General features: G+C 40.4%; 1 protein-coding gene and 2 gene segments (V, D, J or C); all 3 read right to left on the reverse strand.

Annotated features, from left to right (window-relative positions):
• Positions 1-4,283: 4,283 nt before the first annotated feature.
• On the reverse strand, positions 4,284-6,362 carry LOC311140062 (Ig kappa-b4 chain C region-like). The segment is given in 2 exons: positions 6,351-6,362; positions 4,284-4,595 (listed from the first exon to the last, which is right to left on the reverse strand).
• A 2,336-nt stretch (positions 6,363-8,698) lies between these two features.
• LOC311140063 (Ig kappa-b4 chain C region-like) lies at positions 8,699-10,745 on the reverse strand. The segment is given in 3 exons: positions 10,730-10,745; positions 10,217-10,315; positions 8,699-9,023 (listed from the first exon to the last, which is right to left on the reverse strand).
• Positions 10,746-17,935: 7,190 nt separating this feature from the next.
• Positions 17,936-23,460, reverse strand: LOC311140064 (immunoglobulin lambda-like polypeptide 5; the record flags this gene model as incomplete). The annotated part of the gene is made up of 5 exons (XM_084175022.1): positions 17,936-18,265; positions 19,458-19,556; positions 22,836-22,866; positions 23,117-23,217; positions 23,313-23,460. 5 exons carry the CDS (start codon positions 23,458-23,460, stop codon positions 17,949-17,951), a joined length of 696 nt encoding a protein of 231 aa, XP_084031148.1. The 3' UTR covers positions 17,936-17,948.
• Between the last annotated feature and the right edge of the window lie 3,664 nt (positions 23,461-27,124).

Raw genomic sequence — 27,124 nt, forward strand, 5'->3', positions numbered from 1 at the left:
TTCATGCTCTACAGTTTAGCACACCAAGCAACAAAACACTAGGAGGGGGTTTCCTGGACACAGATGAAGCATTGTCCTAGACTAAAAGCTCTTTCAATGAAGATTATCCAATTGAGTTTGCTTTTCAGTCCAGGACTAAGCTTAATGTGTCTGGCAAACTGCCCCTAAGTCTACAAAGACATGCAGTAAACAGATACACTGCATTACCTCATTAGGTATGTGCTTAAACATTACAAAGCACAACTGATCATGACCTGGGGTTGTATATCCACAGCCTATTAAGGCTGAACGCATGTCATGCAAGGTAAAATCTTCTTCAACATAGACCATACATCCCCCAGCTCAGTACCCCTGCCTATTGTAGAGCAGAACTGCCTCCATGCATTTCTCTTGACAGACTTAATGACCCTACGTACTAAAGATCTCTTCCTTTGGAAATCAATTAGATTCTCAGGAGTCATAGAACCTACGCAACACTCTGTAAGCCCTATTTCTTTCTCTAATAGCCGCAGTGCACTCTTCAGTCCACCATGGAAAGACCTTCCTTTTCTCACCCACTTCACTCTCTGGTACATACACATTTGTAGCACTCAATATCAGTGATGTCACAGAGATAGTGCATACATCAACCAGCCTCTCTAAAGACAAATGTCCAACATTTAAGTAATGATCACCAAATTCTTCCAGTCTGCATTATGAAAGCACCATCATCTGAACAGTACCCTATCTGGAGTAGTAACATCAAAGTTCATGGAACACGAAATTGGGAAATTACCACTTCCAACAGTAGAATCATCCATTCCATTCACACATAGATGCAATAGAGTTAGAAGCCAGCGAGGTCCAGGCAGGATGTAACCCCTCTAACAACATAAACTCTTGTACCACATCCATCGTTAAGACATATGCTCGTTTCCATCATATCTTCCACAATAGTACCATCAGCATCAGTATGTGTGCTTCCCCATAAACTATTATGTGCATTAAAGTTGCAGCACCATATCTCTCTAGAGCCCATTTCTCCTGATATTTCATAAAACATCGCTACAGACAGTTGTAAAGATTGTGCAACTTAATATTACTACCTGCAATGTATATTTCCACCATCACACATTCATATTCAGATGGGACAGGTATATTACGATATACAAGACCTTCTCTTATGAACATAGTACAAATACCACCCTGTCCAGTTGATCTATCAGATCTGATTGAACAATAACCAGGAATAATCTAATCAAGATGTGGTCTAAGCCACATCAGGTTTAATCTCTAAATCAATGATATATTTCTTAAACGCCTGACCGTTAGTACAACACCTCGTTCCTGCCACGCCCTGCTATCTTCCATTACCTTCCCAGTCTTTAATTGATTCCAGCTGAGGCTCATTTACCAATCAAGGCCATGATTGGCTGGACAATCAGCTCTCAAGGTCAGCTGCTCATACATCGAGATGGTGAAAGAAGAAGTTTCGTTTGAAGCTGAACAGTTAGTGAGAAAAATTAGTGGACAATAGTGAAGTCCAAGAATGGAACAGAGAGGGCTACAATTGTTGTGGAAAATGAGTCTGATGAATCGTTCCTTGTTGGAGTACGTTTTTTGGATAAAGATGTTTATTTGGGAAACCCTTTTGAAGTCACGAGGATGGTGAAGTAGGCGTTGGGAAACGTGGATGCAGTCAAAGTAACCAGGAGTGGTATGGTGTTGATATCATAGTAACCAGGAGTGGTATAGTGTTGATATTATAGTAACCAGGAGTGGTATGGTGTTGATATCATAGTAACCAGGAGTGGTAAGGTGTTGATATGGTGTGTATCTAAAGAGCAAAAGGAATGTGCATTGTGGCTCGCGAAAATATCGACGCATGAAGTGAACAGCTTTGGTTTTCGGAGCAGGAAACCGGTAAAAGGTGTTATTTCTGGCGTCCCGTTGGACATTGATAATCAATATCTTAGGCAAAGAATTCCAGGAGTAGTTAATGCATGTCACTTGACCCGTATGGAGAATGGGGAAAAAGGAGCAACGTTTATCTGTATTATTGATGTTTGATGAGTATTTACCACCCTATGTAAAGTTGGGATATAAGATACGCTGTAAGAGCATTCGTGCAAAACCCGAAGCAATGCAAAAAGTGTAAAACGTTTGGCCATGTGTCAAGTGTTTGCAGATGGAAGGAATATGTTATTGAAGAGAATATGTTATTGTGAATGTAAAATGTTTCAACTGTGGCGGGGATCATATTTCCAAATACCCTGAGTGTACTGTTAGGGTGAAAGAGGTTGAGGTGTCAAGGATCAGGGCTGTACAGCAAATCTCCTATTTGGAGGCGGTGAAGAGCGTTGAAGTTCTGAAGAAGATATGGTGGTGGATGCACCACAACCAGTTGCAAATGTTATACTTCAATCAAGTAATCTGGATACACTTATTGTGAAAAAGGTGTATTTTGTAGCATTTACAGCCACAGTTATTAATTGTACTGCACAAGTGTCTAAGAAGCTGGACATCATTATATCTGCAGCCGAGAAGACTTAACAGCAGAAGCACTGCAAGGACTACTGTCGCCAGGAAATGTCCCGCCATCACAGGATCCTTCTGAGCCTGTGTAGGGACCTGATTAAAACACATTTCGTTTTGATTTAGTTGAATTAACATTTCCTTACTGATAATTTGTATGGATTTTAAAAAATCTATTTTTATTTTTTTTTACCCCACATTTTTTTCCTTTTTGATTCCTTATTATCCATATGTACAGTAGGTGGCAGAATACACATAATTGTTGCGAACACAATAATACCAAAGAAGAAGATCTCTTCAACTACAGTTTCTCTGTGGGACCATGAAAGTCTGTTTGCGTAGAGAGAACACTTTGCATTGCCAGCACATGCTTCAGAGGTCTGGGAGTGTTTATATCCCTGTGAGTTGAACACTTCATGACTGAGAGCTGTCCTTCATGACAACAGAACCCACATAAACATGACTTTTATCACCATCCTCATCTGGACACTTGCCCTCTGCTTTCAGGAAAAAGATTTTGAGCTCAGACATTACACACATATCCGTAACCATAGAATTAGAAATTAGAATGTGATGTCAGTAACTGTCAATGCCTATATTTAGTAATACCCATATTTTATGTCATCTATTAAATGGTGGTTTATTCATTGTAAGAAAGTCCCCCACCCTGAATCCACTATAGAGGTTACAGTAAAACCAGTCCACTCCCTCACATCTGACCCAGTCCAGGGTATTACAGGCAGTGAAACTGTTCAACTACTAGACTGGTATCTGTGGGAGTGAAACTGAGATTTACATAGACAGGGTTGGGTGGTTCTGCTTGTCCCAGAATAGAGCAGCACTGTCACCAGATGTTCACTCTGTCCCCAGGGGGTTGGAGGTAGAGAAGACTGTCACTACACTATATAACAGCGTTTCCCAAACTCGGTCCTCGGGACCCCAAGGGGTGCACGTTTTGGTTTTTGCTCTAGCACTACACACCTGATTCAAATAATCAACTAATCATCAAGAGTTATGATAATTTGAATCAGCTGTGTAGTGTTAGGACAAAAAACTAAATGTGCACCCCTTGAGGACCGAGTATGGGAAACGCTGCTAAATCTTGAAGTAGTGCCACTTGTAATATTTGTATTTGTATTTTATTTTTTTTAGCTTCAAATCAAAGCCTATAACACACGTGAGAGTCCAAGATATCGGTTGACTGTTTGATAGTTCTTCTTTTATTACTGTAAAGTCTGTCAAGTCAAACAGGTCTGACACAGACTCAGTATCCTGATGAATGAAGACAGTCAACTACTACCATGGCAGAACCTCTTCTATTATATCATAGTATATTGTGATAGTATTAAATACTGGTCCATTATGATGTTAGAGTGAGTTTTAGACTTGACAGTTTTTAAAGACACCATTAATCAGCCTTACTGAATACATCTTTTTCCAGAATATTAGAAATATACAGTATCTATGATACTGTTTATTAATAGAAAGAACAAAAATATGCATTTCAAAAAAATCTTTATTTTAATCCATTATCACACAATCGAAGCATCAAAGCAAACATGATAGTGAATAAAAGCAGATCACATCAAATCTAAAACTAACACAATCTCAATCTACAGAATGGATTGACACATGAATTCAAGCCAAGCCGCCTGTTAGTCTACACCAGAGTGATCTCTAAAACAGAGAATTACTGATTTTAGAACAAAGCTAGTCAAAGCAGAGGAACCAGTATCCTCTCTCCACAGGGCTGTGTGACTGAGGGGATCCTACCCAGAACAGTCAGCCCTCCTCAGGGTCTTGGTGACTGGAGTCTGGGATTTCTGCTGGGCTTCACAGGTCACCTCTCCTGCCTTGGTCCACTCCTGGGCAGTGAGAGTCAGTGTGCTGCTCCAGCTGTACAGGCCGTCCTTCTCCTGGACCCCGGGACTGGCCTCCTGCTTCTTGCTGGTCCCATCCACTTTCCAGCTCATGGTCCAGTCTGAGGGGAAGCCCTTGTTGGCCAGACACGTCAGTGTGGCTGTTGTTGTACTGGACAGCTCCTCACTAGAGGGGGGCAGGACGGGTTGGGGAACTGTTACCTGGAAGAAACATAACACATCAACTACATCAAAACAAAGTACTTTGGAAATGACTTCTAAAACTTAGATTAGATTGCTAAAAGACGTGAAGAAACCCAAACATTAGTATGATAGGAAAGCAGATTACAAGTATAAAGTATACAAGCAGAAAGCATACAAGTATGACGTGTTTAACTTTAGCATTATTTTGGCATAAATATATTTTTTTAGGATCGTTTCTCATCAGAATACTCATATTTGTAGTATTTTGCAGAATCCAAGAGGTTGGATACAAATAACAGAGACCCTTTCTGGCTATCATGAACACAATGCACTGATGACTACAATAACAAATATTATAGTTATCATACCAGAATAAGAGTTATATAGTCTGCAATCATACAAATAAAACATACAAAAAAATGCCCGCAATTTAACATTTTGATTAAATAAACTGTTGAAAGAAGGCTCTTTCAAAATCAATATATAACAATATTTTTGGAAAGTAAAGTATCTCAAATCTAAATGTTTTAATAGAGATTAAAGAGTGATCCCTCCAAAGATTTTATATGGGGTTGAGATCTGGAGACTGGCTAGGCCACTCCAGGACCTTGAAAAGCTTCTTACGAAGCCACTCCTTCGTTGCCCGGGCGGTGTGTTTGGGATCATTGTCATGCTGAAAGACCCAGCCACGTTTCATCTTCAATGCCCTTGCTGATGGAAGGAGGTTTTCACTCAAAATCTCACGATATATGGCCCCATTCATTCTTTCCTTTACACGGATCAGTCGTCCTGGTCCCTTTGCAGAAAAACAGCCCCAAAGCATGATGTTTCCACCCCCATGCTTCACAGTAGGTATGGTGTTCTTTGGATGCAACTCAGCTTTCTTTGTCCTCCAAACAAGACGAGTTGAGTTTTTACCAAAAAGTTATATTTTGGTTTCATCTGACCATATGACATTCTCCCAATCCTCTTCTGGATCATCCAAATGCACTCCAGCAAACTTCAGACGGGCCTGGACATGTACTGGCCTAAGCATGGGGACACGTCTTGCACTGCAGGATTTGAGTCCCTGTCGGCGTAGTGTGTTACTGATGGTAGGCTTTGTTACTTTGGTCCCATCTCTCTGCAGGTCATTCACTAGGTCCTCCCGTGTGGTTTTGGGATTTTTGCTCACCGTTCTTGTGATCATTTTGACCCGACGGGGTGAGAACTTGCGTGGAGCCCCAGATCGAGGGAGATTATCAGTGGTCTTGTATGTCTTCCATTTCCTAATAATTGCTCCCACAGTTGATTTCTTCAAACCAAGCTGCTTACCTATTGCAGATTCAGTCTTCCCAGCCTGGTGCATGTCTACAATTTTGTTTCTGGTGTCCTTTGTCAGCTCTTTGGTCTTGGCCATAGTGGAGTTTGGAGTGTGACTGTTTGAGTTTGTGGACAGGTGTCTTTTATACTGATAACAAGTTCAAACAGGTGCCATTAATACAGGTAACGAGTGGAGGACAGAGGAGCCTCTTAAAGAAGAAGTTACAGGTCTGTGAGAGCCAGAAATCTTGCTTGTTTGTAGGTGACCAAATACTTATTTTCCACCATAATTTGCAAATAAATTCATAAAAAATCCTACAATGTGATTTTCTAGATTTTTTTTTCTCAATTTGTCTGTCATAGTTGACGTGTACCTATTATGAAAATTACAGGCCTCTCTCATCTTTTTAAGTGGGAGAACTTGCACAATTGGTGGCTGACTAAATACATTTTCCACTCACTGTATATTACCAAATGAGGCATACATTATCTGCCTTACTCCAGGAGTCACATTTGCATAGAGAGGACACTTTGCATTGGCAGCACATGCTTCAGTGGTCTGGGAATGTTTATATCCCTGTCAGTTTAACACTTCATGACTGAGAGCTGTCCTTCATGACAACAGACTCCACTACAACCATGACTTTTATCACCATCTTTATCTGGATATTTGCCCTCTGTCTCCAAGGTAATATATTTTACAGAAAATTACCCGGACAATTGCGCTATATAACCTCATTACAGTTTTATTTCATATGCTACATGGAAAAATGTATTAACAATTGAATGCTCTTTCTACATGCCATCTCTGTTTCAGAATCCAGAGGTCAGTTCACTGTGACTCAGACTCCTGCAGTGAAAGCTGTTCTACCAGGACAGACAGTCTCTCTGAACTGTAAAACCAGCAGTGATGTCTATGGCAATAACCGTCTAGCCTGGTATCAACAGAAACCTGGAGGAGCTCCTAAACACCTTATTTACTATGCTACAACACTTCAGTCTGGGACTCCATCTAGATTCAGTGGTAGTGGATCTCATAGTGACTTCACTCTGACCATCAGTGGAGTCCAGGCTGAAGATGCAGGAGATTACTACTGTCAGAGTTTACACATTCCCAATAGTAAATATGTGTTCACACAGTGATACAGAGCCGTACAAAAACCTCCCTCAGTCAGACTGCACAGTGACTGTACTGCTACATCTGGGACCTACTGCAGGTGCTGAGGGGGAAGAGACAGTGACATGGAACACTAGATGAGGTCAACTGTGACATGTGACAATATGGTTAGAAAGCAATCATTCAGTTCACATGACCATCATCATCATCATTAACATCATCATCATGGTTTTAACTTGTTATATTTGTCATGGCCTTTAAGTGTGTATAACATTTATTTGAAGTTTTGAAACACATTATATGTAAAGCAAGATCTACAGATGTAAAACAAAAGGTGTTCTAACCTCAACATTACTTCAAAGTTACAATCACTTCAGCCCCCCAAAACAAGTCCCAAAATGGACCTCAACCAAATGTCTGATTTAAATTGTGATCTTCTACCGTTATATTAACTGTTTTCATTAGCAGGTTACTGACTGTTAGATCTGTGAATGAGACATGATGTTGGATTCAAACATGAGACACATGTACACTACATACACTATCTATGTAAAGTATAATATCAATTTTATCTGTCATTAATTACATGGTGGCATATCTGTTATGAGTCCCTCCCTGAATCCACCATAGAGGTTAAAACCAGTCCACTCCCTCACATCTGGCCCAGTCCAGGGTATTTCAGGCAGAGAAACTGTTCAACTACTACACTGGTATCTGTGGGAGTGAAACTTATATTTACATTGACAAGGTTGGGTGGTTCTGCTTGTCCCAGAATAGAGCAGCACTGTCACCAGATGTTCACTCTGTTCCCAGGGGGTTGGAGGTAGAGAAGACTGTCACTACACTATATAGCAGCGTTTCCCAAACTCGGTCTTCGGGACACCAAGGGGTGCACGTTTTGGTTTTTGCTCTAGCACTACACAACTGATTCAAATAATCAACTAATCATCAAGTTATGATAATTTGAATCAGCTGTGTAGTGTTAGGACAAAAAACTAAATGTGCACCCCTTGAGGACCGAGTATGGGAAACGCTGCTATATCTTGAAGTAGTGCCACTTGTAATAGTTGTAATTTGTAAAAAAAAATTTAGCTTAAAATCAAAGCCTATAACACACGTGAGAGTCCAAGATATCGGTTGACTGTTTGATAGTTCTTATTTTATTACTGTAAAGTCTGTCAAGTCAAACACGTCTGACCCAGACTCCGTATCCTGATGAATGAAGACAGTCAACTACTATTATTGCAGCAGCTCTTCTATTATATCATAGTATATTGTGATAGTATTACTTACTGGTCAATTATGATGTTAGAGTGAGTTTTAGACTTGACAGTTTTTAAAGACATCATTAATCAGCCTTACTGAATACATCTTTTTCCAGAATATTGCAAATATACAGTATCTATGATCCAGTTTATTAATAAAAACAACAGAAATATGCATTCCAAAAAGAAATCTTTATTTTAATCCATTATCACACAATCGAAGCATCAAAGCAAACATGATAGTGAATAAAAGCAGATCACATCAAATCTAAAACGAACAAAATCTCAATCTACAGAATGGATTGACACATGAACTCAATCCTAGCCCCCTGTTAGTCTACACCAGGGTGATCTCTAAATCAGAGAACGACTGATTTTAGAATAAAGCTAGTCAAAGCAGAGGAACCAGCATCCTCTCTCCACAGGGATGTGTGACTGAGGGGTCCTACCCAGAACAGTCAGCCCTCCTCAGGGTCTTGGTGACTGGAGTCTGGGATTTCTGCTGGGCTTCACAGGTCACCTCTCCTGCCTTGGTCCACTCCTGGGCAGTGAGAGTCAGGGTGCTGCTCCAGCTGTACAGGCCATCCTTCTCCAGGACCCCGGGACTGGCCTCCTGCTTCTTGCTGGTCCCGTCCACTTTCCAGCTCATGGTCCAGTCTGAGGGGAAGCCCTTGTTGGCCAGACACATCAGTGTGGCTGTTGTTGTACTGGACAGCTCCTCACTAGAGGGGGGCAGGACGGTGAGGGTGGGGGAACTGTTACCTGGAAGAAACAGAACACATCAACTAAGTAACTACATCAAGTACAGTTACAGTAAGAGATTATCTTCAGCAAAGGACACATCAAAATAAAGTGAAATGGAAATGCCTTCTAAATATGAATGTAAAAGTTAGATTGTTTAAAAGTAATATGATACGAAGCAGATTTATGAACCAAAGTGGTTAAATAACTAGAGTTACTAGTCATACGGTGTCAGTTATACATGTCATACAGATATTGTTTAGGAATGGATCTGGTCAGAATAGCCTTCCCATATTCATAGTATTTGCAAAATCTGAGCATAGATGAGTTTTAATCGCATATCAACCTTGGTAGATCATGAAGTCTGTTACAAACATAACTGAGATCCTTTGTCTTCACACTAACAGTGAAGGCTACCATGAACTCAATTCAACAATAATGACTACTATATCCAATGCTATTAAATAGTCATCATACCAGAATTAAGAGTTATAGTCTGCAATCATACAATCAGACAGAAATAAACCTACAATTAAAATATTTCGATTCAATAAAATTGTATTAGAAAGAAGGGTCAGTCAAAAGCAATTAAAACATTTTGAAAATCTAAAATCACAATATTTTCATAGAGACAGAGTTTAAGAATAACATACTTAATAAGTGTAATCAGAAAGAAATATCAAGAGAGCTTGTTACTTACTTCCAACATCTAGTCTGGTGCCGCTACCAAAAGTGTACCACTGTGATACAATCCCTATTACTGATTGTACAAAAACCTCCTGCCCATTGGGCAAGCTACATTTCTTTAGACTGTGGTTGAAATCATTGACTCTAATATGGTATGAATACTTGCCAAAGATAATTTTATCTTGTTCATTTGAAATAAAGTGTTTTTTTGTTTAGTTTTCCCCCCAAAACTGCTAAACCTGTTTATTGAACATTTCCTACAAGGTGCAGTATGTTTATTCATACACCTAATCTAAAATGTAGGCTAATCACTCTCATCACAGAAAAATGCAGGTCAAATTTGATAAGATGTATTTGCGTTTATTTTCAAAATGGCCATAGTATGTGTAGGCCTAGTATATTTGTCCAGAAATCAACCAAAAAATTTAAGTACAAAAATCCTCAATATATTCGAGGATAAATTGATAGAGAAATTGAAACACAAGATCAAAAGGTGAATAAAACAGTTACTTTTGTTGTTTACTTACTTCCAACATCAAGTCTGGTGCCGCTACCAAAAGTCCACCACAGTGATACAATCCCTATTACTGCTGGTACAAAAACCTCTCTGTGTTGTGATGATGCAGCTGTTACAGTGAAGATCACTCATACAGAATCATAATCAACACAAATACACTATAACATCTTCCAGGTAAAACAAACACTTCATATAAGCTTTTTCTAGATAATACAAATATGAATTGTATCTTAAATCCAGATATGAGTATTTTTTCCTTCTTCTGTGTATCAGGTGTTCTCCTAGTCTGTATATACAGTCCAGCATTAGATCCAGTGTTGCTAATATTCCTCCATATTGTCCATATGAAAGACAACAGCAGCAGCAGTACTGATTGTGATCCATGTTGTATATTCCTTTATTAAATATGTTGATCTCAGATTTAACAGTTGTGGTAAAGTCACAGAGGACAGACAACACTACCAGAGGAATCCTACCAGCTTTAGTTTAGAGAAGTGTTCACTAACTGATTAGAGGAACTTACATAAGAGACCAAGCATGAGTGAACAGACAGATCATTATGTCTGATCATCATCAGAATAAAAATAAATGATGGTGTGACATAAAAGTTGCCATATATTAGTTATTTGAGTAAACATTTGATGTTTGATGTTATTAAAGGGAAGGCAGGTAGCTAGCGGTTAGAGCGTTGGCCTAGTAGCCAAACGGTTGCTAGTTCAAATCCCCAGGCCGACACTGTGAAACATCTGTCGATGTGCCCTTTAGCAAGGCACTTAACCCTAATTGCTCCAGGGTCTCTGTTTATAATGAAAGATGCTGTATGTGACCCCACTCTCCGAGGATGTCTCAGGTGGAGTTGGGATATCCCCAAAAAATATTTTTCTAATTCCCGTATAATACACGCGTGAAATAGGACAAATATAAGTACCCACCTAATTACTATTATTAGTAAAACAAACTCATGCAGGACAAAATATATTGTAATGATGGGAGCCTACTTGGAAACTGAAATAGATTTGAAACACTCATTTGCATAACGCATCTGCTCCACTGCTCTGGTAGTGTTTATATCCCTGTGAGTTTAACACCTCATGACTGAGAGCTGTCCTTCATGACAACAGAACCCACAACAACCATGCCTTTTATCATCATCCTCATCTGGACACTTTTCAGAATTTACTGTTGAAAATTAATTAAATCTACACCATGGAAATGTATATCAATGTTAATATTTCTATTCAGAACTATTGATTACAATATGTAATAATTTATTCATATAATATTTGTAATTCTATTTTTCAGAATCCAGAGGACAGGTCACTGTGACTCAGACTCCTGCAGTGATAGCTGTTCTCCCAGAACAGACAGTCATTATTGACTGTAAAACCAGCAGTGCTTGGTAATAACTATCTAGCCTGGTACCAACAGAAACCTGGAGGAGCTCATAAACTCCTTATTTACACGGCTACAACACTTCAGTGATATAGAGCCGTACAAAAACCTCCCTCAGTCAGACTGCACAGTGACTGTACTGCTACAGCTGGGACCTACTGCAGGTGCTGAGGGGGAAGAGACAGTGACATGGAACACTGATCAGCGAGGAAACCTTGAATAAGGATAGAAAGCATAATTCATATCACATGTTCTCCATCATCATCATCATCATCATCATCATGGTTGTAACTCTGTATATTTGTCATGACCTGAAAGATCATCTAAAAGTTATTAGAGGTTTTGAAAAATTGAAAATTGCACAATACCTGTCCAAATGCAAAGTAAAAAGTAACACAAAAGGTGTTATGACCTCAACATTACTTCAAAGTTACAATCACTTCAGCCCCCCAAACCAAGTCCCCAAATGGACCTCAACCAAATGTCTGATTTAAATGGATTTGTCGTTGTGGACATCCCTGCAGGTGTACATGCCTCCCTCTTCCCAGCGTGCTTTGCTCAGGGTCAGAGTGCTGCTGAGGAGTAGCCGCTCAGCAGGCAGGCCGGTGTGGCCGAGCCCCCAGAGAACTGCTCAGAGGACAGGATGGAGCAGAGACACTGCGGGCTTGACAGAGGGACTAGCTGGAGGAGAGAGGAGAGAGGCGGGTCAGCTACTACAACCCTATATTAGGAGAGGAGAGGAGAGGAGAGGAGAGGAGAGGAGAGGAGAGGAGAGGAGAGGAGAGGAGAGGAGAGGAGAGGAGAGGAGAGGAGAGGAGAGGAGAGGAGAGGAGAGGAGAGGAGAGGAGAGGAGAGGAGAGGAGAGAGGCGGGTCAGCTACTACAACTCTATATTAGGAGAGGAGAGGAGAGGAGAGGAGAGGAGAGGAGAGGAGAGGAGAGGAGAGGAGAGGAGAGGAGAGGAGAGGAGAGGAGAGGAGAGGAGAGGAGAGGAGAGGAGAGGAGAGGAGAGGAGAGGAGAGGAGAGGAGAGGAGAGGAGAGGAGAGGAGAGGAGAGGAGAGAGGCGGGTCAGCTACTACAACTCTATCTTAGGAGAGGAGAGGAGAGGAGAGGAGAGGAGAGGAGAGGAGAGGAGAGGAGAGGAGAGGAGAGGAGAGGAGAGGAGAGGAGAGGAGAGCCACTACTACTACAAAAACAACAACAACAACTACTACTACTACTACTACTAAAACTACAACAACAACAACAACAACAACAACAACAACAACAACAACAACAACAACAACAACAACAACAACAACAACAACAACAACAACAACAACAACAACAACTACTACTACTACTACTACTACTACTACTACTACTACTACTACTACTACTACTACTACTACTACTACTACTACTACTACTACTACTACTACTACTAATACTAATACTAATACTAATACTAATACTACTAATACTACACTATAACATTAGGAGAGGGGAGAAGAACTCCCCAGAGGAGAGGGAGAAAAGACACTGGCCATGTCTGAATATCCATACTACTGTACTAAATAGTATGTGAAAAAATAGCGTTTTATAGTATATGAAATTTTGAACATAGTACTCCGAATGCATCCGCTAATTCGTGATTCGTTCATTTTTGTACAGCGCATCAATTTATCTGATTATCAGCTGTCGTCAAACACGTGAGTCGGAAAAGACGAGTGAATTCTACTTGATTAAACACCAAAATGAGTGTATATAGTAGGCTAATGTGGGTATTCGGACACAGCCACTGTGTTATCAGTGAACAAAACAATTTCAGATTGACAGTAAACAGCATAAACAACTAGCTACAGTACAAAGAACAACCAAGCACAACCGAGAACAACCAAACACTTAGTCTATGAAGAAATAGGTAAACAAAAAAAGTCTGGACTAATTATTTGACAAAACATGTAAAGGTACATTCATGCTCTACAGTGTAGCCTTCAAAGAGCAACAAAACACTGGCGGTTTCCCGGACAAAGGTCAAGCCTAGTCCTAGACTAAAAGCATTTTTTATTGAGATTCTCCACTGAGATTGCTTTTTATTCCAGGACCAGGCTTAATCTGTGTCTGGGAAACCGCCCCTAATTCTAGAAAGACATGCAGGGAACAGATACCATATATAGTCTGGATACAGTATCATTTAACATTCACAATGTAAAATCTGACATGAAACCTCCATATTAATTTTTGTCAAATCTACTTTGAGACACAAACCAAAATGACCTCAAATTACTGTTCAAAACTATAGATGAGGTTCACCTTTAAACCATGTCTGTGTTAGTATCTACTATGCATACAATACAAACTGTTGCTTATATAAATAGTAGTAGCTACATCTTGACAGCACAATGAGCTAACATGCAATATTGTGTATCTAAATGTGTTATTTCGCATGTTATTATTGCCAAATAAACTTGGTGGTATGTGAACAACTCTCTCCCTTCTCTTCCATTTACCAATCTACCAATGTGTTGACAGACATTTCAAAAAATATATAGAATAAAAGTATTTCCTCTGGAGAAGATGATACAATCTCATAACGTTGTTCAATATCATGATTACATTTTGTTGTATGATGGAAGACAAAAATGTACATACTTTTTAGAACCAGTTTTGTGCAACTTCCAAAAGTCCTCCACAGTGATTCATTCTGGTGGTCTCTGTACAAAAACCTCCTTCACACAAGTGTGAGCACCTTCACAGAAAGATCACTCGCAGTACCACCCTCAATACTGAAGAATTAGTATAATATAATGGGCTCTGATAGCACTGAAATACTAGTATAATCAAATCAAATTTATACAGCACATTTCAGACATGGAATGCAACAAAAAGTGCTTTACAGGAAGAAACTAATAAAAAACAATGAAAATAAAAGCTGAAATATTTACTACTCAACAAACATAAGATAAAAACAAAAGAATGACACAAACTGAACAACTAAAAATAACCCTAAGGAAAGCAAAGGTAAAAATATGTGTTTTAAGATCTCTTTTAAATATTTCCACAGTTTCGGCCCCCCTCAGGTTCTCTGGCAGGCTATTCCAGAGGCTGTGGGCATAATAACTAAAGGCTGCCTCTCCATGCCTCTTGGTCCTAGGCTTTGGGATAGTTAAAAGGCCAGTGCTAGAGGACCTGAGGGACCTACTGGGAACATAACTCGTGTTCAATCAATCGTGGATTTATTTAAAAACCAATCTTAAAATTAATTATAAAACTCACAGGCAGCCACTACAATAGGGACTGATGGTAATAAAGTAATAGTATTATACAATAGAGTATAATACTAGTAAACTCCTTATTTACTATGCTAAAACACTTCAGTCTGGGACTCCATCTAGATTCAGTGGTAGTGGATCTGGGAGTGAGTCCAGGCTGAAGATGCAGGAGATTACTACTGTCAGTTTCCACTATCCAAATAGTACATATGTGTTCACACAGTGATACAGAGTCGTACAAAAACAAAACCTCCCTCAGTCAGACTGCACAGTGACTGTACTGCTACAGCTGGGACCTACTGCAGGTGCTGAGGGTAGAAGATGATCCAGTACAATGACACAGTGTGTAGTAGAGCTGAACAACAATAGAGTCAAACTAGAGCTATGTCTAGAAGACCTTAGATCATAACTGATCACTAAATGTTTCTCCTGACCGTTAACTACATGTTGACTCTGTTGATTAACTCAAGGAAAACCATCAACCAATCTGAATAGAGATTATGTGCAATGATCAAAACCCCTAAAGATGACCTGTGTTTTGAATAGCTATAATTTAATCAACATGATTCCAACACATACAATATATCACTTAAACATTACCCATACATCCTCCCTCACACCACTGTGGTAGTTCCAGAGAGCAGCAGGTGAAGCAGGAGACTGGAGACGTCAGAGCTGTGGAGATCTCCCCTTTTGAGCAGTCAATCAGCAGCATCACACAGACTGCAGTTACTAACTGCAGTCTGTGTGATGGAGGGAGGGAGACAGAAAGCAGATACTATCTGGTCTAAAAACATTATTTTTAGACATTAACGTTATGCTCCACTTGTAGATGTCTAAAGTCATTCTATCAGTCCCCATTCAGCACTTATATCAGAAACCATATCAGTGATTGCATAGCTATCATGTTTCTACATCACATCAGTCTCTGTCCAGAAAGACTACTTACATGTAGGACACTTTACTGAAACATGGTGGATGGGGAGAAGACCATAAGATTATTTGCATAGTGATGATGCTCTGCATAGACAGCACATGCTTCAGTGGTCTGGGAGTGTTTATAGCCCTGTGAGTTTAACACTTCATGACTGAGAGCTGTCCTTCATGACAACAGAACCCACAACAACCATGACTTTTATCACCATCTTCATCTGGACACTTGCCCTCTGTCTCCAAGGTAATATATTTTACAGAAAATTACCGGGACAATTGCAATATTAGGCTATATAATCTCATTACAGTTTAATTTCATATGCTACATGGAAAAATGTATTAACAATTGAATGCTATTTCTACATGACATCTCTGTTTCAGAATCCAGAGGCCAGGTCACTGTAACTCAGACTCCTGCAGTGGAAGCTGTTCTACCAGGACAGACAGTCTCTCTGAACTGTAAAACCAGCAGTAATGTCTATAACAATAACGACCTAGCCTGGTATCAACAGAAACCTGGAGGAGCTCCTAAACTCCTTATTTACTATATAAGCACCCTTCAGTCTGGGACTCCATCTAGATTCAGTGGTAGTGGAACTCATAGTGACTTCACTCTGACCATCAGTGGAGTCCAGGCTGAAGATGCAGGAGATTACTACTGTCTGAGTTTACACATTCCCAATAGTAAATATGTGTTCACACAGTGATACAGAGTCATACAAAAACCTCCCTCAGTCAGACTGCACAGTGACTGTACTGCTACAGCTGGGACCTACTGCAGGTGCTGAGGGGGAAGAGACAGTGACATGGAACACTAGATGAGGTCAACTGTGACATGTGAAAATATGGTTAAAAAGTAATCATTCAGTTCACATGACCATCATCATCATCATTAACATCATCATCATCGTTATAACTTGTTATATTTGTCATGGCCTTTAAGTGTATATAACATTTAATTGATGTTTTGAAACCCATTTTCTGTCAATATGTAAAGCAAGATCTACAGATGTAAAACTAAAGGTGTTCTGACCTCAACATTACTTCAAAGTTACAATCACTTCAGACCCCCAAAACAAGTCCCAAAATGGACCTCAACCAAATGTGTGATTTAAATTGTGATCTTGTAGCATTATATTTACTGTTTTCATAAGCAGGTTACTGACTGTTAGATCTGTGAATGAGACATGATGCTGGATTCAAACATGAGACACATGTACACTACATACACTATCTATGTAAAGTATAATATCCATTTTATCTGTCATTAATTACATGGTAGCATATCTGTTATGAGTCCCTCCCTGAATCCACCTTAGAGGTTAAAACCAGTCCACTCCCTCACATCTGGCCCAGTCCAGGGTATTTCAGGCAGTGAAACTGTTCAACTACTAGACTGGTATCTGTGGGAGTGAAACTGAGATTTGCATAGACAGGGCTGGGTGGTTCTGCTTGTCCCAGAATAGAGCAGCACTGTCACCAGATGTTCACTCTGTTCCCAGGGGGTTGGAGGTAGAGAAGACTGTCCCTACACTATATAGCAGCGTTTCCCAAACTCGGTCCTCGGGACCCCAAGGGGTGCACGTTTTGGTTTTTGCCCTAGCTTTACACTGCTGATGAAAAATAATCAACTAATCATCACCCCTTGGGGTCCCGAGGACCAAGTTTGGGAAACACTGCTACATCTTGAAGTAGTGGCACTTGTAACATTTTTTATTTAAAAAAATATATTTAGCTTCGAATCACAGCCTATAACACAAGTGAGAGTCCAAGATATCGGTTGACTGTTTGATAGTTCTTATTTTATTACTGTAAAGTCTGTCAAGTCAAACACGTCTGACCCAGACTCCGTATCCTGATAATATAAATAAATAATAAAAACAACAGAAATATGCATTCCAAAAAGAAATCTTTATTTTAATCCATTATCACACAATCAAAGCATCAAAGCAAACATGATAGTGAATAAAAGCAGATCACATCAAATCTAAAACGAACAAAATCTCAATCTACAGAATGGATTGACACATGAACTCAAGCCAAACCCCTGTTAGTCCACACCAGAGTGATCTCTAAATCAGAGAACGACTGATTTTAGAACAAAGCTAGTCAAAGCAGAGGAACCAGCAGCCTCTCTCCACATGGCTGTGTGACTGAGGGGTCCTACCCAGAACAGTCAGCCCTCCTCAGGGTCTTGGTGACTGGAGTCTGGGATTTCTGCTGGGCTTCACAGGTCACCTCTCCTGCCTTGGTCCACTCCTGGGCAGTGAGAGTCAGTGTGCTGCTCCAGCTGTACAGGCCGTCCTTCTCCAGGACCCCGGGACTGGCCTCCTGCTTCTTGCTGGTCCCGTCCACTTTCCAGCTCATGGTCCAGTCTGAGGGGAAGCCCTTGTTGGCCAGACACGTCAGTGTGGCTGTTGTTGTACTGGACAGCTCCTCACTAGAGGGGGGCAGGACGGTGAGGGTGGGGGAACTGTTACCTGGAAGAAACAGAACACATCAACTAAGTAACTACATCAAGTACAGTTACAGTAAGAGATTATCTTCAGCAAAGGACAAATCAAAATAAAGTGAAATGGAAATGCCTTCTAAATATGAATGTAAAAGTTAGATTGTTTAAAAGTAATATGATACAAAGCAGATTTATGAACCAAAGTGGTTAAATAACTAGAGTTACTAGTCATACGGTGTCAGTTATACATGTCATACAGATATTGTTTAGGAATGGATCTGGTCAGAATAGCCTTCCCATATTCATAGTATTTGCAAAATCTGAGCATAGATGAGTTTTAATCGCATATCAACCATGGTAGATCATGAAGTCTGTTACAAACATAACTGAGATCCTTTGTCTTCACACTAACAGTGAAGGCTACCATGAACTCAATGCAACAATAATGACTACTATATCCAATGCTATTAAATAGTAATCATACCAGAAGTAAGAGTTATAGTCTGCAATCATACAAATCAGACATAAATAAACCTACAATTAAAATATTTCGATTCAATAAAATTGTATTAGAAAGAAGGGTCAGTCAAAAGCAATTAAAACATTTTGAAAATCTAAAATCACAATATTTTCATAGAGACAGAGTTTAAGAATAACATACTTAATAAGTGTAATCAGAAAGAAATATCAAGAGAGCTTGTTACTTACTTCCAACATCTAGTCTGGTGCCGCTACCAAAAGTGTACCACTGTGATACAATCCCTATTACTGATCGTACAAAAACCTCCTGCCCATTGGGCAAGCTAAATTTCTTTAGACTGTGGTTGAAATCATTGACTCTAATATGGTATGAATACTTGCCAAATATAATTTTATCTTGTTCATTTGAAATAAAGTGTTTTTTGTTTAGTTTTTCCCCCCAAAACTGCTAAACCTGTTTATTGAACATTTCCTACAAGGTGCAGTATGTTTATTCATACACCTAATCTAAAATGTAGGCTAATCACTCTCATCATAGAAAAATGCAGGTCAAATTTGATAAGATGTAATTGCGTTTATTTTCAAATTGGCCATAGTATGTGTAGGCCTAGTATATTTGTCCAGAAATCAACTAAAAAATTTAAGTAAAAAAATCCTCAATATATTTGAGGATAAATTGATAGAGAAATTGAAACAAGATCAAAAGGTGAATAAAACAGTTAATTTTGTTGTTTACTTACTTCCAACATCAAGTCTGGTGCCGCTACCAAAAGTCAACCACAGTGATACAATCCCTATAACTGCTGGTACAAAAACCTCTCTGTGTTGTGATGCTGCAGCTGTTACAGTGAAGATCACTCATACAGAATCATAATCAACACAAATACACTTTAACATCTTCCAGGTAGAACAAACACTTGATATAAGCTATTTCTAGATAATACAAATATGAATTGTATCTTCAATCCAGATATGAGTATTTTTTCTTCCTTCTTCTGTGTATCAGGTGTTCTCCTAGTCTGTATATACAGTCCAACATTAGATCCAGTGTTGCTAGTATTCCTCCATATTGTCCATATGAAAGACAACAGCAGCAGTAGTAGTGATAGTGATCCATGTTGTGTATTCCTTTATTAAAGATGTTGATCTCAGATTTAACAGTGGTTGTAAAGTCACAGAGGACAGACAACACTACCAGAGGAATCCTACCAGCTTTAGTTTAGAGAAGTGTTCACTAACTGATTAGAGGAACTTACATGAGAGACCAAGCATGAGTGAACAGACAGTTCATAATGTCTTATCATCATCAGAATAAAAATAAATGGTGGTGTGACATAAAAGTTGCCATACATTAGTTATTTGAGTAAAAATGTGCTGTTTGGTGTTATTAAAGGGAAGGCAGGTAGCTAGCGGTTAGAGTGTTGGCGTAGTAACCAAAAGGTTGCTAGTTCAGATCCCCAGGCCGACACTGATTTGAAACAGACATTTGCATAATGCATCTGAAACATCATACATTAGTGACATGAGTAAAGAGTTGCTGTTTGATGTTATACAAGATAACACATGCAGGAGAAAATAAATACATTCTAAAGATGTGAGCGTTCTTGGAAACAGAAATAGATTTGAAACTTTGATTTGAATAATGCATCGCCCCCACTGCTCTAAGTGGGAACACACACCATTCTGGGACTCCATCTAGATTCAGTGGCAGTGAATCTGGGAGTGACTTCACTCTGACCATCAGCGGAGTCCAGGCTGAAGATGCAGGAGATTACTACTGTCAGAGTTTACACTACGTCAATAGTAAATATGTGTCAGTGCTCTGGGAGTGTTTATAGCGCTGTGAGTTTAACACTTCATGACTGAGAGCTGTCCTTCATGACAACAGAACCCACAACAACCATGACTTTTATCACCATCTTCATCTGGACACTTGCCCTCTGCTTCAAGGTTAACATTTTCTGTATTTATTGTTGAAAATGTATTAAATCTACACCACGGTAATGTATATCAATAATAATATTTATATTCAGAACTATTCATTACTATATGTAATATTTTATTCATATTAATGTTTTATTCTATTTTTCAGAATCCAAAGGACAGATCACTGTGACTGACTCCTGCAGTGAAAGCTGTTCTACCAGGACAGACAGTCTCTCTGAACTGTAAAACCAGCAGTAATGTGTTTTCTAATAACCATCTAGCCTGGTACCAACAGAAACCTGGAGGAGCTCCTAAACTCCTTATTTACTATGCTAAAACACTTCAGTCTGGGACTCCATCTAGATTCAGTGGTAGTGGATCTCATAGTGACTTCACTCTGACCATCAGTGGAGTCCAGGCTGAAGATGCAGGAGATTACTACTGTCAGAGTTACCACAGCAGTGGTGTTTCGTTCACACAGTGATACCGAGCCACACAAAAACCTCCCTCAATCAGACTGCAGTGTCTGAGGGGAGAGAGACAGTGACATGGAACGCTGGTCACTAGATGAGGTCAACTGTGACATGTTACAATATGGTGCTAAAGCAATCATTCAGATCACATAACCATCATCATCATGGTTATGACTTATAGTATTTGTTATGGCCTGAAAGTGTATATAAAAGTTATGATGTTTTGAAACACAATACCTGTCCATAGCAAGATCTACAGGAGTAAAACAAAAGTTGTTCTGACCTCAACATTACTTCAAAGTTACAATCACTTCAGCCCCCCAAAACAAGTCCTCATATGGACCTCAACCAAATGTCTGATTTAAATTGATGCAATCTTCTAGCATTATATTAACTATTTTCATGAGCAGGTTACTGACTGTTACATCTGTGAATGAGACTGTGAATGACGCTGGACTCAAACATGAGACACATGTACACTACAAACACTATCTAAACTACACTATCTACATAAAGTGCCTATGTGTACACACAGTGATATAGAGCTGTACAAAAACCTCCCTCGGTCATCTGCACAGTGATGACACTGCTACAGCTGAGACCTACTGCAGGTGCTGAGGGAACCAAGTATAGTTACTGTATCTGACCACTAGAGGGGAGTTAAAGAGAAGCTATGAGTTATGCTTGAAATCAGTCAGTCCTAACCCACTGGGCACACACTGGTATAATCAACATTATTTCCACATAATTTCAATACAATGAAGTTGAACCAACGTGGAATAGACGTTGAATTGACGTCCGTGCCCAGTGGGAAGGTTTCATAATGAGTGTGATAGAGCAGCATGAGAGGAGATGGCAGAGAATCCTGATTTCCTGCTGTCTGGGGATTGAGGATCAAACGGTTTGTGATTCATAAGGATCTTTCTCTGTCGGTTAGCATGGAACTGGTATTTCCTTCAGCCTACGGCTCTTTTCTTTTGTGGCGAGAACAAGCCCCTCTTATGGCCCTCACTGAGATCATCCAGAGCAGGGTAGCTCACTCACTCTCACACACACACACACACACGCGCGCGCACACACACACACACACACACACACACACACACACACACACACGCGCGCACACACACACACAAACACACACACTGCTGGTAGTTAAACTGTCATACTGTAGTCACACACACTGATGATGTGACTCAAAGAGGGGGTGAGACATAAAAAGTGTCAGCACATACTCTGTGGCCACACAGCAGCAATAGATCTTTAGGCAACAACAAAGTCCAGTCTCAGCAGAGAATGTATCTGATGTTGCGTAATGTCCAGATCTCTGATTAGACAGACATAGACAAGGTAGGAACCTGTGATACATGGTGTTGTGTCAAAATCTATGACAGTCCAAATTATATAGTTCTAGTAAGCGGTTGATTCATGTCTTATCGCCGTTGTCCCTTGTTTAAGTGAGACCACTATATCAGCCCATATATTTTAGAGATATCAGCTCCGATTTGTCAGAGATACCAAATCAGAGTGACACCAGTCCAGAGGGGGAGCTTTCTGCTCTCTATGCAGTGCTTCATGTTGGCTTCATCTGCTCCCTCAGTGGTGATCAGGCTTCCCCCATTATTGGTGTGTCAGGTAGACTGGTGAGTGGTGGAATAGGGATGGTTATGGTCCGTTCCACATCAGGGGACAGCCTTCTATGGCCTCTGTCAAGGTTACTCTCTGGGGAGCCTCCTCTTCTAGATGTAATCTGTGGAACAGAGTATCACGTTGAAGCATCCAAAACCATACACCAGTGCTCTTCAGTCCTGCTCCTGGAGAGCCAGTGTGTGCAGGCTTTCGTTCTAGCCAAGTACTAACACATTTGATGATTAGTTGAAGAGTTGATTTAGGTGTGTAGTAGTAGTGCTGGGCTGGAACAAGAAACTGCATACCCTGTAGGTCTCCTGGACCGGACAAGGTCATACAGCCTGAGCAAGCCATCCACATTGTTAACTTACTGCCCACACTATGAGGAGCACACAGGCTGTGACTGGGATCAGAAGCAGGGACAGCAGACTCCCCCTTGACCGAGTCTGTTCATGGTCCTGTGCTTCACTTCCTGAGAGAGACAACAACACGCTCTGTGAGGAAGAGACTTGTGAATTCTGTATGTGGGGGCTGAATGGATACTGTGTGTTGGGGATTGTTTCTTACCTGGTGTAGTAGGGGCAGGGCAGGGTGGAGGCACACAACGGAATCCTCCTTCTCCCTGAGCTGCAGAATTCAAAATGTCTCTGATATAGTCAAAATACTGCCCAGACGGCCATTTGACCGCCCTATAGTGGCATTTAAAGACTTGCATTGTTGCCTCCTGGAAGTACAGAGAAACAAAGTAAACATCAGGATGGTTGCATCACTTAATACAGTCAATAAACTGGATCTACAGTAACTGGGTCTACATTTGGCAGAACTGATAGGCATTACCATCTCCTCATGATCAAATGTGAAGCGTAGATTTTGCAGCATGGTGATGAAGATCATAATATTATCTTTGTTGGAAGAAATGGCACCAAACACCCGGGCCAGTTCCCTAAGGCTTTGTTCCAGTGGATAGATATTCAGTAGAACCCAGCACACACCACTCTAGAGAAAGAAAAGGGAGAAAACCGACTAGGTTACATATGACTCCATTCTACAGATTCCAAATAAAACAAAAATGTTCATCAACAAAAATGCTGCCAAAGTTTAAGACCACCCACCACAACTTCCCTCCCTCTTAAAGTTTCTGCATGATGTTTTGTTTTTGAGAAATTCTACTCACCATCTCTTTGGGAATATAATGCATAGAAATGTTATAATCCTTTGGAATATTGTGTTTCTGTAAAAAATAAATTAGGATTATTAGGTCATTTATTTTTTGCCCAGTTTAGCCCATTTTCTGTATCAAAAGAAGACATTTAAAGTAGTTTTTATGATGGAATAAACTCTAAATAATCACCAGACTAGTTTAGTATAATACAGTTCAGGTTAGAGTATGTAGAAGCTCTTACTAATAACATCAGCCTGCTCACGTCATCTGTTACAGGATTCCCAAATCCTCCTGAGCATACGCCAAGACTTGTGAATAGAAATAGGACACACGTGGTCGTCCGAATCTGACAGAGGAAGCACATCAGAAAGAGAAGAAATTCCTTTCCCAACCCCTCCGTACATGGCTTTCTTTTCTGAATATATACAGTGGGGAGAACAAGTATTTGATACACTGCCGATTTTGCAGGTTTTCCTACTTACAAAGTATGTAGAGGTCTGTAATTTTTATCATAGGTACACTTCAACTGTGAGAGCATTTCACTAAAAGAAAAATCCAGAAAATCACATTGTATGATTTTTAAGTAATTAATTTGCATTTTATTGCATGACATAAGTATTTGATACATCAGAAAAGCAGAACTTAATATTTGGTACAGAAACCTTTGTTTGCAATTACAGAGATCATACATTTCCTGTAGGTCTTGACCAGGTTTGCACACACTGCAGCAGGGATTTTGGCCCACTTCTCCATACAGACCTTCTCCAGATCCTTCAGGTTTCGGGGCTGTCGCTGGGCAATACGGACTTTCAGCTCCTTCCAAAGATTTTCTATTGGGTTCAGGTCTGGAGACTGGTTAGGCCACTCCAGGACCTTGAAATGCTTCTTACGGAGCCACTCCTTAGTTGCCCTGGCTGTGTGTTTCGGGTCGTTGTCATGATGGAAGACCCAGCCACGACCCATCTTCAATGCTCTTACTGAGGGAAGGAGGTTGTTGGCCAAGATCTCGCGATACATGGCGCCATCCATCCTCCCCTCAATGCGGTACAGTCGTCCTGTCCCCTTTACAGAAAAGCATCCCCAAAGAATGATGTTTCCACCTCCATGCTTCACGGTTGGGATGGTGTTCTTGGGGTTGTACTCATCCTTCTTCTTCCTCCAAACACGGCGAGTGGAGTTTAGACCAAAAAGCTCTATTTTTGTCTCATCAGACCACATGACCTTCTCCCATTCCTCCTCTGGATCATCCAGATAGTCATTGGCAAACTTCAGACGGGCCTGGACATGCGCTGGCTTGTGCAGAGGGACCTTGCGTGCGCTGCTGGATTTTAATCCATGATGGCGTAGTGTGTTACTAATGGTTTTCTTTGAGACTGTGGTCCCAGCTCTCTTCAGGTCATTGACCAAGTCCTGCCGTGTAGTTCTGGGCTGATCCCTCACCTTCCTCATGATCATTGATGCCCCACGAGGTGAGATCTTGCATGGAGCCCCAGACCGAGGGTGATTGACCGTCATCTTGAACTTCTTCCATTTTCTAATAATTGCGCCAACAGTTGTTGCCTTCTCACCCAGCTGCTTGCCTATTGTCCTGTAGCCCATCCCAGCCTTGTGCAGGTCTACAATGTTATCCCTGATGTCCTTACACAGCTCTCTGGTCTTGGCCATAGTGGAGAGGTTGGAGTCTGTTTGATTGAGTGTGTGGACAGGTGTCTTTTATACAGGTAACGAGTTCAAACAGGTGCAGTTAATACAGGTAATGAGTGGAGAACAGGAGGGCTTCTTAAAGAAAAACTAACAGGTCTGTGAGAGCCGGAATTCTTACTGGTTGGTTGGTAATCAAATACTTATGTCATGCAATAAAATGCAAATTAATTACTTAAAAATCATACAATGTGATTTTCTGGATTTTTGTTTTAGATTCCGTCTCTCACAGTTGAAGTGTACGTATGATAAAAATTACAGACCTCTACATGCTTTGTAAGTAGGAAAACCTGCAAAATCGGCAGTGTATCAAATACTTGTTCTCCCCACTGTATATGGCTTCACTTTCTCATCAACCCTCAAGTTAATTCTAGCAACTTTCACCAAAAGAATCGCTAAATATTCAGGATAATCTGATAATAATATCATACATAAAAATATGGATTTTTACTCACTTTGCTCTTCATATGGAACTTGAGGAGTGAATGAGGAAGACTTGAAATCCAATGTTTCTTCCTTCAGGCAGAGGACTTGTCATGATGACATGTAAATACTATAGACCAGGGTCCGGCTGTCTAGTGTCGCAAGGGCCGCCTACGGGCACTACAGTCTGTCACTACCATTCACACACACACGCGGATGCACGCGCACATTTTAGAAACTCTTACTTGTTTGATATTTGTGTTAGATCTAAATGGGGACATAACTTTTTTTTAAAGGAGTTGTAGTCCCCTATCCATTCATAACCTGCCCTGAGCCTCTTCAAGCACCATGCTGTCATCTCAAAACGTGTCTGTGCTGTTTCGCTAACATTTCCAGCTAAATATTTATCATAAATGTTATCAAATGGATTGTGAATCAATATCCAGCATAATATCCAGGAATATGAGGAGGATATTTGGCTGTGATGTGAATTAGAAGTGCGTCTGAGAGCCTGAGAGGACTGTCTGTGATTCATATGCTTTGATTCATCTGACCTTTTGTTTATGGCACAAGGACAGCATTGTGTGACCGGTCCACTGTCACTCAGTCACATAGTGTGTGTGTGTGTGTGTGTGTGTGTGTGTGTGTGTGTGTGTGTGTGTGTGTGTGTGTGTGTGTGTGTGTGTGTGTGTGTGTGTGTGTGTGTGTGTGTGTGTGTGTGTGTGTGTGTGTGTGTGTGTGTGTGTGTGTGTGTGTGTGTGTGTGTGTGTGTGTGTGGGTGTGGGTGTGGGTGTGTGGGTGTGTGGGTGCAAGCGAGAAAGAGTATCTGTGAGATTTTGTGACAACAAAAGTTGCTCGGTGAGAGTGCACAGAGTGGTTGGTAGCAAATATGAGTCAGACGACATGGAGGAGGATGAACGTACAACTCATGTGACAAATCACTCACTTGTTACTCTAAGCAAGGTTTTGATCAGGCACACACAAGGTTACTTAACGAAGGACATTTTGTCTGTGTCTGTGTAGGACGTTAGGAGCCATCAAGGGAGGTGGTACGAAACTCGTGGAGAACAAGAAAAACAATGTGTCAAATGTA

This window comes from Coregonus lavaretus (genome assembly GCF_964263955.1).
Source record: "Coregonus lavaretus genome assembly, chromosome: 13".
NCBI classification, from domain to species: Eukaryota; Metazoa; Chordata; class Actinopteri; order Salmoniformes; family Salmonidae; genus Coregonus; species Coregonus lavaretus.